Consider the following 14,331-nt stretch of genomic DNA (forward strand, 5'->3'; position numbering starts at 1 on the left):
AAATGGGCCCGGAGAGATACTTGCCAAAGGAATACAGCGTATCAGCATCCTAGGCTCTGCCCTGTCGCTAAGCCATGGTTCTTAAGGGTGAACAAGTGAACTGTGTCTCCCAGGGCGGACATTGGCTAGGTGCTGTTTGCCTCATCGTATTGTACTCCTGCATTTAGCACTTTTTCTCCTCTGTGGCCCTTTTAATACATAAAGTTCGAGAACTGCTTTACAGTCTCTGCAGAAACCCTCAAACTGCTTGCTGCTCCTCTGCCCACCCCCATAGCTTCTTGCCTCTGCTTTGATCGCCATTCCCTCCGCCTGAGAAGCCCTTCCCTGCCTTTCTCCTGGCAATATTCTCCAGTTTTAAGCCTCAGGTGAGGATTCATTTCTCAGAACCTTCTCTGAGGTCCCGGGATGAAAGCCATATGCCCCTCTGTACTCGCGAGATCCCAGCCTGTGCCTTTTTCACTACTCCTTGTTGGCTGGAGAGAGCAGGCTGCTTCCTCAGCACCGAACAAGACGCCGTGAAAAATGTCTGCCCCCTTGCATGTGGAGTTCTTTCAGATTTGAAACCTCCAAATGTTGACTTATGAGCAGTCCACAACGCCTGAAGAAGTACGGCGCGGCAGCTGGAGCATGACTGGTCCTCTTTCCATAGCAGCTGTAGTCCTTGGAAACGTTTTTCCCATAGGAGGCAGAATTCTGCCTTGTTGAAATTTCCACCACGTGGTTCCAGCCTGCTGGCTCCAACAGCCGTGGGAAAGCAGAGATTTGCTCTTGGTTCCCTGAATATCACTTTCTGGGGGGTCAGTGGTACCCAGTTCCTTCTGTGTTCTGAGAACAGAACACAAGTGTTTTCATCCAGGGCTGGCCATCGTGGAGCACAGTGAGCATATATAGCTTAATGGAATCCAGACCCAGTACTTCCTAGGACTCTCTCCTTTCCCAGCTTTCAATTCTTCCACAGCTCCCTAATGCCCAGAGAATGTGGACATTTGTCCGCTCATAGGTGCTGTGGGACCTGACCCAGCCTCTTCTTTCATCGTTCCCCATTCCAGTGACATCAGAGTTCTTCCAGTTCCCCAGTTCCGCTTTCTCTACTGGGCTCTCACACATGCTGACCCCTCTCCCCTCAACCATCTCGCCTCAGTCTCTTGCCTGCAACACATCACCATCCCCTTCATCTGGTCAACATCTCAATCTCAGGGGCCAGTGCAGGTATCTTTTCCTCTGTGAAGCCTTTCCTGAGATTCCTCTTGGCCCCCTGGGCTCCCCCTGCCATTGGCATCTGCGTTCCTGTCTTCCAGGCCCCTCTATTGCACCCTCAATGCCTAGCACGGGCTGTTGTTACGTCCTCAAAAAAGAGACCTGTAGAATTTTTATGTGGTAGCCAGCTCCCAAGATGGCCTTCAAAGATCCCAGCTTCCTGGTGCCCGTGTCCAGTGTAGCCCTCTCCCACTGTGCACAGGGCTGATGTGTATAACCAGTAAGACATTGCAGAAGTGATAACGTGATTTTCAAGGTTTAGTCACAAAAGACATTGTGGCTGCTACCCTGCTCTCTCACAGATCACTTACCCTGGGGGAAGCGAGCCCACTGTGCTGTGGTACTCGAGCAGCCTCATAGAGAGAGCCACATGGGAGGGAACTGAGACCTCCTGCCCACAGTCAACACTGACCCTCCAGGCATGTAAGCTGCCTTACAAATGGGTCATCCAGTCCTGGTCAAGCCTGCAGCTTGATCGACACCTCACTGCAATCTCCTGCCACCCTGAGCCCCAAGTACCCAGGTCCTGAATTCCTAACCCGCAGCATCTGTGATATAATATGTTTTGGAGTAATGAATTATACTGTAATCAATAATTAACTCATGTCTAAAGTGTCCTTTCCCCCATCCCATGATGACATTTTTAAAGCCTTTTGTAGGAAAGTTCAATTCTACTTTTTGAGCGCTCTGCATTTGTTTCTCAGTGGTCATATCACATGTAGTGGGAGACTCTGAGGTGTCAGCAGTCAGCAACAGAGAATACCTACCTGGTGGCCCCTCCCAAGTGGCCCCAAACCAGCCAGCTGGCTGTGGCATTCCCAGGGCAGGATCCCTCCTTTCCAGGCAACTAGGGGTGGGGTACAGTCAAGTTTCAAATTTCCTGGGGGCCCCACCCACCCACCCCATAAGAGAAATCAGAGGAGGCATGGGAACTGTTCATATGACATACTTTATTTCCAATCTACAACCATTAAAAACCCTTTGAAGTTTACACTGTACAGTTATTCTCATGTCTGAAAGAAGACATGGGGGCAGGGAGAGCTAGTGGATCGGACTACAGTCGTCCTAGCACCCAATCCAGCCGGGGAAGGAGCCTTTTGGAGAAAGGAGTGAGGAGGAGAGGACAATGGATAGGAGAGGCAGACAGTTTGGCCCAAGGATGCCCTTGGTCCCTTCCCTCCTGAAGACCTTTCCCTGGGCCCACGACTGCAGGGACCCTCCCCAGGAAACCAGGCTGGGCAGAAAGGGGACTTCACAGTACTGGCAGGGGTTGGGAGGGGCAGGATGAAAAAGGAAGGACAGCTTCTGGCTCTTCACCCCAGTTGCTGGGGGTCAGAGCTGTTTTTTGGCACATCTACAGGGTCTCCGCGGAGGTGGGAGGAGGAGGAGCTGGGGATTTAGGATTCTCTTCTTGAGTTTGGTTTCTTTCCGTTTGAAGAGGGACCATGAACCTATGGTGAGGTTGCCAAGGGACAAATGATCGGGGTTTTTCCTCCTGTCCTCCAGGACTGCCACCTCCTGCCTGGCTGGCACCAGCCTATATAACCTTTTGTGAAACTCAGACAAGTGCGAGAGGTGAGCGGAGCTGGAACCAAGCCAGGGGCAGAAAAGGAAAAATGCAGGCCTTCTCTCTGTCCTCCAGCTTCCAGGAAGAGAACCGGTTTGTGGTGGGAGAAGAGCAGGTGGGGAGAGTTCCCAGTCTCTTGGGAGTCTGGAGGTTGGTGCTTCCCGTCTGTTCCTGGTCTGGGCCAGTCTCAGTCAGGTCAGCAGCTGGCAAACTATCCTTTTATCAGCATTATCCAGAGGGCTTGCTAAACCCCAGCTTGCTGGGCCTCACTCCAGAATTTTGAATTCCGTAGGTATTGGGTGGTGCCAATACTTTGCATTTCTAGGAAGTTACTTTGAGAACCTCCAGGTACCTCATCCTCAGCAACCTGGCACCCCAAGGCAGTAGTGTCAGGGAGCTGGGCCGCAGCTGGCAAGGCCCAGTCTGAGAGGCACCAAATACCTGGGAAGCTGCTAGGAACAGTCTTGTGGTGAGCCCCCCGTGCAGAGAAGTAAATAAGGCACAGAGATCAGGGGCAGAGCTGAGAGACCAGGGTGCAGTGGAGAGAGGATGGTGATGCAGCATCCCGAAACACAAGGGATGCCCTGGGGCCCTGGGGCTCACCCTGGTGCACGTCATAAAATGACACCACCACATGAACTCAGAGAAGTTAGGAAGTCTGCCCAGACCTGGGCCAGGTCTCCAGGCTCCTGGCTGAGGTTTCTCATCATGGAAGCAATTTCAGTGTTACAATACTGCAGTGTGACAAGGCAGCCAGGCCCTTATCCCTTGGCCCTTCAAGGATACTTAAGGGAAACGAAAGCTCCTTTACTTGGGGCCTGGGGTCCAGAGGGCTGGTGGAGGGCAGGAAGGGACAGGAGCAGGTCAATGGGAGAGACAAAGGACAGTCCAAGGTGTGAGGGAGGAGTGGGGAGGGGCCCTGTGCAGGGCACTCGGGCCCAGCACCATGTCTCCTTTGGTTCCTGACCTGTGGACTTAGCAAACTGCAGATGCTGTTGGGAGGGCCGAGGGGCAAGGGGCAGAGCCAGGGGCAGCTACAGGTCCTCACAGGAAGAGCTGTTCTGGGGCTGGTGAGGCCCGAGGGAAAGCAGAGAGAATGGTGGGATGTCAAGTGGACAGACAGATGGACAGATGACCAGGCAGAGAAAAACCCAAGCCAGGCTGCATCTCCTCAATCAAAGCCATGCAGGACTGGGAAGGGCAGAGGAGACCAGAAGTGAGAGTCCAAAGCACCCCCACCACACACACTCCCTGTGGAAGGTGCTGGGTCCTTCCAGGAGGCCATGAACAGAGGTGAACATGCCTCAAAGATGGGACTGGAGACATTTCTGGGCTGGGGGGTGGCTGGGCCCAAGCCCAATGAGAAGGGCTGGCAGGGCTAATGCCGGCGGAGGCATTGGGGAGAGATGTCCCCTTCAGTGTGTGAAAACATGAAATAAAACCTAACCCATGGAAATACCCCCAGGTCTGAACAGCAAACATCAGAGCTGGGAGGCCACAGCCAAGGGCAGTTCCCCGATAAGACAGGAATGTGAGCCTGGGGTCAGCAAGGGGGCTGCTGAGGGCACAGGGAAATCCACGGGAGGGGAGCATGCTAGGGAGGCCCTTCCGGGAGGGCTGAGGGTCCAGAAGAGGAAAACCTGCCCGTTGGTCAGGGCCCCCAGACCTGCAGGTGGGAACCAGCAGAGTAGAGGAGGCAGGATAAAAGGAAGATTTGAGGAAGGTGATAAAAGAGAGGATGGTGAGAGGTGGGGAGTGAGCAGACAGCCTGGATAGAGGAAGAGGCGCAGCCGAGATTGCTGAATGGCAGGGTCGTGTCCCGATCGCTATTCGGGATGCAAAAACCTGGGTTCTGGTCCTGGCTCTTCCTCTGGTTTGCTGTGTGACCTTGGGCGAGTCATTGTCTTCTCTGGGCCTGATTCCTCATCCGAAAAAGTGAGGTTTGACACAAAATGACAGAGCGTCCAATTCTACTTATGAGGAGGTACCCAGAATAGGCAAACTCATAGACAGAAAGTAGAACAGAAGTTACCAGGGGCTGGGGTAGGGGGGTGGGGAGTGTTTCGTGGATATAGTGCCAGGGTGGGATGATGGAAAAGTTCTGGAGATGGACATGGGCCATGGTTTCACAACACTGCGAGTGTCCTTAAAACAGCTACTAGATTTTCTGTTATGTATATTTTGCAACAATTTTTCTAAAAAGTGAGGGAGTTGGTCCAGATGACCTTTCGGCCCACTTCCCATTCACTGAGACTAGTGAGGGGGTGTCCCCCCGGTCAGGTCACTGAGGGGCTGGCTGGGGGACAATGAGTGGGATCGGACCACTTCACGTTTGAGTAGAACCCGACGTTTTCCCAAGCAGACTCGCAGGCACAGCGTCGTATTTGGTCCTCACCACAGACATGCGAGGTAGAAGGACATTCTCCCCACTTTATAACTGGGGAAACTGAGGCATAGAGTAGCCACATGATCTGAGGCCAAGGTCATTCAAGTTGGTGGCAGTTTGTTATTTTTTTTAAAAAGAGTCAGCTGGAAAACGTCTTTGTACCTTAGGTTCACCTGTTGATAGAGCAGTCGACTTAGTCAGTGGTCTCTGAAGGACACATGCTCTAAATGAGTAGCGTAAGGGTTGTCTCCTGGAGCAATGCTTGCTTCCCACGACTGGATGAGGAGAGTTACAGAACCTGACGTGTTTCTCTTTTCACCATGGATGCCAGGAAACTCAGGAGTAAAGTTTAACTGCATGATTATGGGATAACATCAGATAGATTTGGGGAATGATAACTCTTCGTGCTTTTTGATGGTTGATACTATCTTATTAACATTTAAAATGATTCTATTTCTGCTGTATTATACCTCTGATGGTTTTTGGAAATTCTCAGGGCAATCAGACCAAATCAGAGCTGGACTGAGGATTAGTTCCCCAATGCCCAGCACAGTGCTGTTTACGATATAGCATCACGGCTACTGACTAAAAGAAAGGTGGCCTGCTGGCCAGGGCTCTGAACACAAGCAGTGGGGCCGCTGCTGCTCAGGTTCTCCCTGAGAGTTTGTTAAACACCTAAGTTCCTGGCCCAGAAAGCTGCATTTTGGACATGCCCTCAGAGGGTTCTGATGCAAGGGGTTCTCAGACCACCCTCGGGAACACAGGGTGGACTGCTCTCACGACTGGGTGGGGCAGTGGCAGGGTCTGGGTGTCCTGCATCCACACAGAATGCCCAGTGGGGTAGTGTGTTCACACAGCAAGCAGGGCAGAGTTTGGGCTGGGGGATCCAGGTTCCAGACTCAATGATTTCCCAGTTAGATAACGCTGGGATGGGTTTCCCAGTTTCTTCATCTGCAAAATGGGAATGCTAAACCCTGTCCTGCCAACACTGCCTCCCAGAGTTGTCCAGGAAAGGTGTGAAGAGATGTGGGATGGGAGTGACTTCTAAAAAGGAAAACGCTCTAGGCGGAGCATGCAGGGGGCCATTATTACTCATGAAGAGGCAGTGGGAGCTTGGTGCGGGCTGGTGAGGATGGATGGGGGTGGGGGGCATTCGGGACAGGAAGGGAGAGGGGGAAGGGCCTGGAAGTTGGGTGGGCAAGAGGAACACAGGTGCAGTGATGAAACCGTAGAAGGTGCAGGGGGCAGGCATGATGGAGCCACAGGGTCAGGGTGTAAGAGGGTCAAGTTTGGGGCCTTCAACTATGTCACCTGGGAGAGCGGCCACTAGAGGGGTGTTTCGGGGAAGCTATGAGGTCGGCCCATTTTTAGTTCAGAGAAAGTAAGACCTCTTGGAGGTGTTTTGAAACTGATCAGCCTAAGGTGGGGAGAGAAGTGGGGGCAGGGGCTGCCGGGGGACTGGAACTGGATTCCGAAGCCTTGCGCATACAGGGTCTAAAGCCACCGATTCGCCAAAGGGGCGAATTGGATTTCCATTTCAAACACTGACATCATGGGCCCCTGCCCCCGGGGAGGGTCTAATTTGGCCTTGACAGAGGTCTAACAGAAGAAACATGAGGTCGCCCGGTTTAGGGTCAACCACACCAGGTGGTCTTCCATCTACCCCTGACCGATTGGTGCCAACACCACAGGCCCAAGCCGAGCAATCTGTAGGGGATTAGGACCCCAGGGTTCCTTGGGACTTTGGTTGAAGAGAGAAGAGATGGCGGAAAAGAGGGAGTACAACAGGAGAGGAGGAGGAGGAAGAGGGAGGGGCGAGGAGTAAAAAGGCGGAGGGGGAGTCGGAAGGGGAAGAGGGAGAAGGGCAGCATTCCTTCCTGGGACCCCCACGTTCCAGGGAGTCCCCACTGTGGGTCAGGCAGTTTTCTGCTTTGGGAATGTTACAAGGCTGAAAAGGCATTTAAAACAAACTCAGAAATTACATTCCAAAAGAGTAGAGTTTTTACAAACCAACCCTCCCGCCCCCCAAAAGAAAACACAACCAGTTACTAATTAAAATGCTAAAAATCAAACCGAACGAATATTTACATACAACATTTCCCACCCCATCAAGCCCCTTGTGCAGAGGCTTCTGCAGGAAGAGTGGTGAGTGGCCTCGCACGGTGGCATGCGGGAAGCAGAGACTGGGACTTCACGAAGAACCGAGCTCTGGAGCCTGTGACACTGGCTGGGGCCGGGTGGCCAGGCGCTGAGACAAGGACGGCAAGGACGATCCCGGACGACGACGGTGGTAAGGCTGAGCCCCAGGCCGCAGAGTTCAGGTCTCACGAGGATTTCTCCCCAAGGCTGGGAGTGCAGACTCCCTGGCCCTCTGTGGCTCGGGTAGGTGGCAGAAGGCCTCTGATGGCTTGTGTGGCCTGTTGTGAGGCCCCTCACCTGGTGATAACCTTGGAGGGGCCCCTTGACCTCTTGGGTGGGAGGATGGCATCCCAGCAGGACCCTGGCACATGGCTCCACTGGCCTGCCTGCTGTACCCACAAGTCACCATGTGGCTGGTCGAACGTGACCCTGATGTTCTATTGACAGGGAACAGAGATGAAGGACTTTGGGTAACTGGTCCAGGTGACCCTGAAAGGGCCAAATTAGGAGCAGGTGGGAGTGGAGAGGCATCTCCTGAGTCCTGGGGGCAAACTAGGCAAGTGGCTGGCTCTGGGTCTTCCTCACGGAGAGTTCCACAGACAAACCATTTCATCCTGGTGTTTCCACACTGGGTGCCCAGCAGGGTACAGCAGGCCGCACCTCCGCATGCGTGTGGGTGTGTGTTCAACCAAAACGGGTTCACTGGCACCGAGGGGAAGGGCGCCTGAGGCCTCCCGGCCAAACTGCAACGAACCACATGGCCATCTACCCAATGGCTCGAGCAGCTCGCACGAGGGGATGTGCGGAAGGGTGGGCGGTGGAGTTGGGGCTGAGAGAAGAGCCGTGAGAGGCCGTAAGGCTAAGGGGAGAGGCTGGTGGAAAGGCTGGCAGGCTGGCAAGAACTGAGGGGGACTGGCAGACACTCTCAGATCCACGTGCAAAGCTGCAATCAACAACATTCTCGAAGTTCAGTCCTGTTTTCCTGCAAATTCTCACTTGGGGAACTTGGAGAGATCTCCATGCTCTTGGTAGAACCCTAGTAATCCATGTTTGACTCATTAAAAAAAGGAAGTGTCAGATGATGGGGGGAGGAAAATGAGAAGGGAAATGGAGAACGTTTGGGAAGTGGCGGCGTGGGTCCAGCCCTCCAGCCGGTCAGCGAGCATTTACAGACCGACTGCCGGGGGCAGGGCAAGTACCAGGTGAGGAGGGAAAAGCAGCGCTCTGAGGCCAACGGTCAGTGCTGCTGGGGAGCAAGAGGCAGGGCTCCAGCTTTGCCGGGAGGAGGGCACCCAAACCTGACCAGGAAGCCCGAGTGTGGCTGCTGAGCTGGCTCAGCCACGTGGGGAGCCCCCCACCTGTCCACTGTGTCCAAAGCCTTGCATTATCCCAGCGGCAAGAACACATGCCTTAACCTCCAATAAATTACTGTAGGGACTTTGGGTAAATTAAATTATTAAAATAAAGTAAAACCACCTTAAATATTTATAGTAAGAAAAATTCAAATAAACAACCTAGGCAAGAAATGTATTTCCAGGCCCCAGCCTACCGCTACGTCCCGGGGCACCAGCCGCTTGGAGTGTTCCTCGGCCTGACCCGGACACTGGGCGTCTCTCACTGGGGGGATCGGTGCCCTCCACCAGCCATAGGATGTAAACAGAGTGGAGATGTGGTGCCCCGCAGGGTGCTGGGAAAAGCTGCCCCAGCATCAAGGCAGTGAGCGTTTAGGCATTTCTCTGTGCACCAGGTCTTCAGAGTGACTCTACCTATTTCTGTCCTCTAGGAATCTCCTGGGAAGGTTGTCACTTGGCAAGGGAGTCTGTTCCGGTGGCTCTCCGACCCCGAGCCCCACACGTTGGTTCCCACCTTGTCTTCCAGTCCTTGCTGCACCCAGGCTCTTAGCAGGGAGATCCAGGGCACCATGACTCCAAGCAGGTACTTGGCCCTGGCTACTGCCCTATCATACCCCCCAGAGTAACAGCAATCCAAAGCAGTCAGGCTGGGAGGCAGAGGCGGTGGAGGGAAGGAAAGGAGGGGTGTCATGCCCAGCCCAGCTCCACCAGGAGCCCCGAGCTGAGTCCTACGGCAAAGCCTGTTCTTCCGGTGTTGCCTTCCCATGGAGGGGGTGTGGTTGGCACGGAACATCTCCGTGAGCCCTTTCCCTGAGGGTCGTGGCCAGAAGTGGATCCATTCCTGGGCTCTTTTGAGAGGTGGGTGTGGGTAGAACCAGGCAAGACTTTCCTTTAGGACCCAGGGATCAGCCCCCAGTGGATCTCTGCCAACACTTCGAAGCAGTTTTGGTCTTTCTCCCACTCACTGCCTTCCCCTGGGGAGTCAGAAATGGCCACTCGGGGGTCAGCAGGAGACCCCACTTTACCTGGGGATGGGAAAGCTGTTCTCTGGCCATGGTGCAGCTGCTGTCCCCCACGGCGAGGTGATGCAGAGGGCACGACCCCCCTCTCTGCTGGTTCCCTTCGGCTATTCATAGACTGGGCTGGCCGAGGCCAGGAGCTCAGCCGCTGTCACTCGCTGGGAGGGGCTGCCTTCTCCTCTCCACCCCAGCTGGATTCTGAAGGGTGCAGCCTGCACTTGGAAGGAGAATGGCGAACGGCAGAGCGGGATGACCGGGCGAAGCAGGAGGTGAGAGACTGGGTGCTACAGTCACAAACGGCTTCCTAAGAGGAAGGAGGGAGGGAGTCAGGAGGAGCCAGAAGGCACTGACCACCCCGGGCTGGATGGCCAGCCAGGCGAGGAACTGGACTCAGCCATGCCGAGGGACCAGTTCCTGGGGGCCGTAGCCCCCTTGTGGACCAGTTTTAAAGATTGTTTTTCTTCCATTAGAACAGTAATGAATAGTCATAGATCACATTCCAGAATGTAATAAATTCTGGAATATACAAAGAGGTGGACACTGTCCGTGGTCCTACACATCAAAGTAAATTCTCACCACGTCACATGCATATTTAACAAAACAATTTCATCTTTTACAGCCTATGTTGCAGTTGCAAAATATGAACACTTCACTGTCACTGTGTAGGTCTAGATCTTTTTAACAGCTGTCTACTATTCCACATGGAACTACCTTAACTGATTCGTCCAATTCATTGTTGATGTGCATAGGAAGTGTCTTTTATTTTTTCTAATACCAACACACAGGGACAATGATTAAAAGTGCTGTTACAGAACTAGTGTGCTTGGTTCAAATCCCAGCCCCACCACTTACCAGCTGTGTGACCTCAGCTAAGTTACTTAAATATCTGAACCTTGATTTCCTCCTCCCTACGATGAGGAACATGGTACTTTCCCCAAAGTTGTTGTAAGGGTTGAATCAGCTACGATATATAAAGCATTTGATGTAGTGCCTATTAAGTACTTAATAACTGTTAGTCATTTGTATTAATAATGCATGTATTTCTTTATATATTTTCCCACCTCTGTGAATATTCCATAAGCTACATTCCTAGGAGAACAACTGGTCAATGAGTAGCATTTACCTTTTATATACTGAAAAATACTTGCATCAACTTTAGAATCAACATTCAAAATAGAGCCAGCTTCGGACCTTTGTCTCCTGATGCAGGTGTGGTTATATGGGGGTGCTGGTTGATTCTGTGTGTCAACCTGCCCAGGCCACAGGGTGCTCAGGTATTTGGTCAAACATTACCCTGGGCGCTTCTGTGGGAAAGCTTTTGGGTGAGATTAACATTTAAATTGGGAGACTGAGTAAAACAGACAGCCCTCCCTAATGTGGGTGGGCCTCATCCAATCAATTGAAGGCCTGGGCAGAACAAAAAGGCTGACTCTCCCTGAGTAAGAAAGAATTCTTCCTGCCTGATAGCCTCTCAGCTGGGACACTAGTGGTTTCCTACTTTCAGGCTCAAACTGGAACATTGGCTTTTCCTGGGACTCAAGCCCGCAGGCTGGGACTTAACAAGTACTAACACTGTACACAGTTACACCCTCCTCTCTCCTGATTCTCAGGCTTCTGACTCAGATGGAGCTAAACCACTGGCTCTCCTGGGTCTCCCACTTGCCACCTCATCCTGCAGATCTCGGCACTTGTCAGCCTCCATAACCGCGAGAGCAATTCCTTGTGATACTGGTGGGAACCAATTACGCACAAACACACACATGCAGCGTATTGGTCTGTTTTTCTGAAAACCAAACGGGAATGTTCAGCTTGTGAGAGTTCAGTGATCCCTATTCTTATGACATGCTCAGCATTAAATTTAAAAGTTTTTTAAAGTTAAGAAATAGAAATAAATACTCAAAAGTTTTTTTTCCTTTTAAGTAGTCAGTTGTGTGAGAGTATAGAGAAGTAAAGCACTCACCATACACTCCTGGGGGCTGCAGAAATTGGACAAACTCTTTTGAAAGACAATTTGGCAACATTTAACAAAGACCTTAAAATTTTATAGTCTTTTATCCTGTAATCCCATCTCTGCAACTCAACGCTATGGAAATAATCTGAAATGCGGAAAAGTGTTTTTGCACCACGACGTTCACCACAGAACTATTTATAATAGGGAAAAACTAGAAGCCACCTAAACATACAATACATGTAATTGGGCTGTAATCACAGCCCACTCCACCTCTGGGGCCCCCACCGACAGCCCTCACTGAGGGCCCTGCACACCACACGATACCACCCCTGGCCAGTCCAAGGGGGTACACTGGACTTGAGTTGGACCAGGTTCTTTCTTCCAAAAATGTGGAACTGAGACAGAGGGATTTGAGTCAGTCCGGTCTCTCTCAGGTATCTGAACCGGAAGGTGTTATAAAACCACAGCTGGGCCAGCCCTCCTGACCCCGTACAAATGTAACAGGGAGAGAAACAGAGGAAGAGGGCATCGGAAAAAACAAAGCCAAGAGACAGGACAGGGAGGCAGAAAGAAGCTGCTGAGGTCTTTGGGCCCCTACCCTCGGGTCCCATCAGATACTCCACCTTTCTGGGAAGCTAACTTATCTGCCTTCTTTTACCGATATGCAAATAATCCATAACGAAATCTGAAATTGATTCTGGAGTAGGGTACGCAGCCAAAGATTCTCAGAGAAGGCGGCAGCTCTCAGGCATGGATGGAGTCTTGGTGGGGCGAGGGGGGATGGTGTGCCGGAGAGTATTTAATAACTAGGTTTCCAGGAACCAGGGGAGAGACCCTGGCTTCCGGCACATGCCAATTTCCAGAGTGTAAAGTCTTCCCACTGTGGTGGGTCTCAGGGTACCAAGGTGCTGTCACTGAACACAGATAGATGTGCATGGCTGGCTCTCACGAACCCCACGGGCGGCTCCGGCACACCATTGGTGACAGGCGAGAAGTGAGCACACCCCTTCCACTTGGGGATGCTGGCAATCTCTGGTATGTGGCGGCAAAGCAGCTTGTTAAGCGGTATGCAGACCATGTGTCATTCCAGTCCGGGGCGCCCAAACCCACCCCAGAGGAGCACAAGAGCTTTACGAAACACTGTATTTCCCGAGTCCGACAACCCGAAGAGCTTAGACCTTATAAGCCAACCCCACTCCCCAGAAAAAGGGCAGCTGCACCCACCTACCTCACTGGGAAGGACTGGAGTCCCGTCGGCGTCCCGGAGAACACCATCTTTCCCCGGGGGCACGGAGAGTCTGGCCTCCTCGCTGCTGCCTGACTTGGCTGCCTTCTTGTTCAGGATCCTGGCCATGCCCTCCGACTGATGGTAGCTGGCTGGGGAGAGGGGCTCCGGCTTCTTGGCGCTGTCCTCCCCGGCCGCCGAGGTGGGGCTCGGGGCCCGGCCGCACACGTTGCGGAAGAACTCCTGCACCAGGCCGTAGCGCGGCGGCTCGGGCTTGGCGCGGGCCTCGGACACGCCCAGCTTCCAGACGGACTCCGTGCTCCCCGAGTGCTCCACCACGCTGAAGAGGCTGGACAGCCCGTCATTGATGTTCCTCAACACGGGGCTGTCCCGCGTGGTGGTGGAGCGGGCCCAAGCCGAGCCGTTCTGCTTGCCCTGGTGCAGGTTCCACAGGCTGCGGTCCTTGGCGCCGTCCAGCTTGGACACGGACCGCCTCTGGAGCTTTGGGGAGCCGTACTTGGGGGAGCAGCACGGCCGCTCGATGCGCGAGTGCACCTTGTCCAGGGAGGAAGAGATCTGCTTGCTGCGCACCGACACGAGCGAGGAGCTGCGGGGTGACCAGCTCTTGCCGTGGAGGCTGCTGCGAGGCGGGTCGGTCTGCAGGCCCACGCTGACCATGCGGGTGGTCTGCGTGCCCACGCTGGCCAGGCCCACCGTCTGGCTGGACGTGCTCTTCACTTTTCTCTCCAGCGAACCCGAGCGCATGGCCTGGCGCACACAGTTGGTGATCTCCTTCATGTCGTCGCTCATGTTGCCCGACATCTCCAGGTTGTGCAGGGCTGCTGGGAAGCCGGGCCCGGCCGCTGAGGGGCTGCCCCCCGAGCCTCCGTCCAGGCGCTGCCGGGAGAAGTTGCACAGCCACCGACCATAGGAACTCTCCGCCAGCCCGTTGGCCTCCGCGGACTCTTTGGGCTTGGCGGTGGTGAAAAGGAAGCCAGGCTCGATGATGATCTTGCCCTCCCTATCGTGGACCACGGGGACACCCAGGCGCCGGGCCACTGGGGGGCTGTAGTACACACGGATGCCTGTCTTGTCCGGAGCCGTGTAGCTGCGCTGCATCTGCCTCCCTGCAGGGTCCTGGCAGCCCAGGGCACCCAGGCGGCTGCAGTCCCGTGGCTGTGCCTGGGCATCCTTTTCTGCGTCCACCGGCTGGGTGCCCACAAAGGCAAAGGCAGGGTTGTTGGGCAGCTTCTTGCCCCGGGGGGCTTCGCTGGCAAGGTAGGGGGAGCAGTCCAGCAAACTTTCAAACTCAGACATGGAGGAAACAGATTTGGTCCTGGGAAGAGGAGGAAGAGCGGTGTTAGCGGGAGACCACACCCCCCCACGCAGGCCCTCTGGTCTCCCTCCGGGGTGGCTGCGCTGCACCAGGGCCAGG

General features: G+C 53.8%; 1 protein-coding gene across 3 annotated transcripts in view; it reads right to left on the reverse strand.

Moving 5' to 3' along the window:
• Positions 1–2,187: 2,187 nt before the first annotated feature.
• The window catches only part of SOGA1 (suppressor of glucose, autophagy associated 1), a 69,381-nt gene continuing 57,237 nt past the window's right edge, over positions 2,188–14,331 (reverse strand). For all 3 annotated transcript variants that reach the window (XM_036009800.1, XM_036009799.1, XM_028524064.2), the window contains 2 exons: positions 12,900–14,232; positions 2,188–10,024 (listed from right to left, as the gene is read on the reverse strand). In XM_036009800.1, coding sequence (XP_035865693.1) covers positions 9,872–10,024; positions 12,900–14,232 — 1,486 coding nt within the window. In that variant the 3' untranslated portion in view covers positions 2,188–9,871. The remainder of the gene's footprint in view (positions 10,025–12,899; positions 14,233–14,331) is intronic.

The sequence above is a fragment of the Phyllostomus discolor genome, chromosome 9 (genome assembly GCF_004126475.2).
Source record: "Phyllostomus discolor isolate MPI-MPIP mPhyDis1 chromosome 9, mPhyDis1.pri.v3, whole genome shotgun sequence".
NCBI classification, from domain to species: Eukaryota; Metazoa; Chordata; class Mammalia; order Chiroptera; family Phyllostomidae; genus Phyllostomus; species Phyllostomus discolor.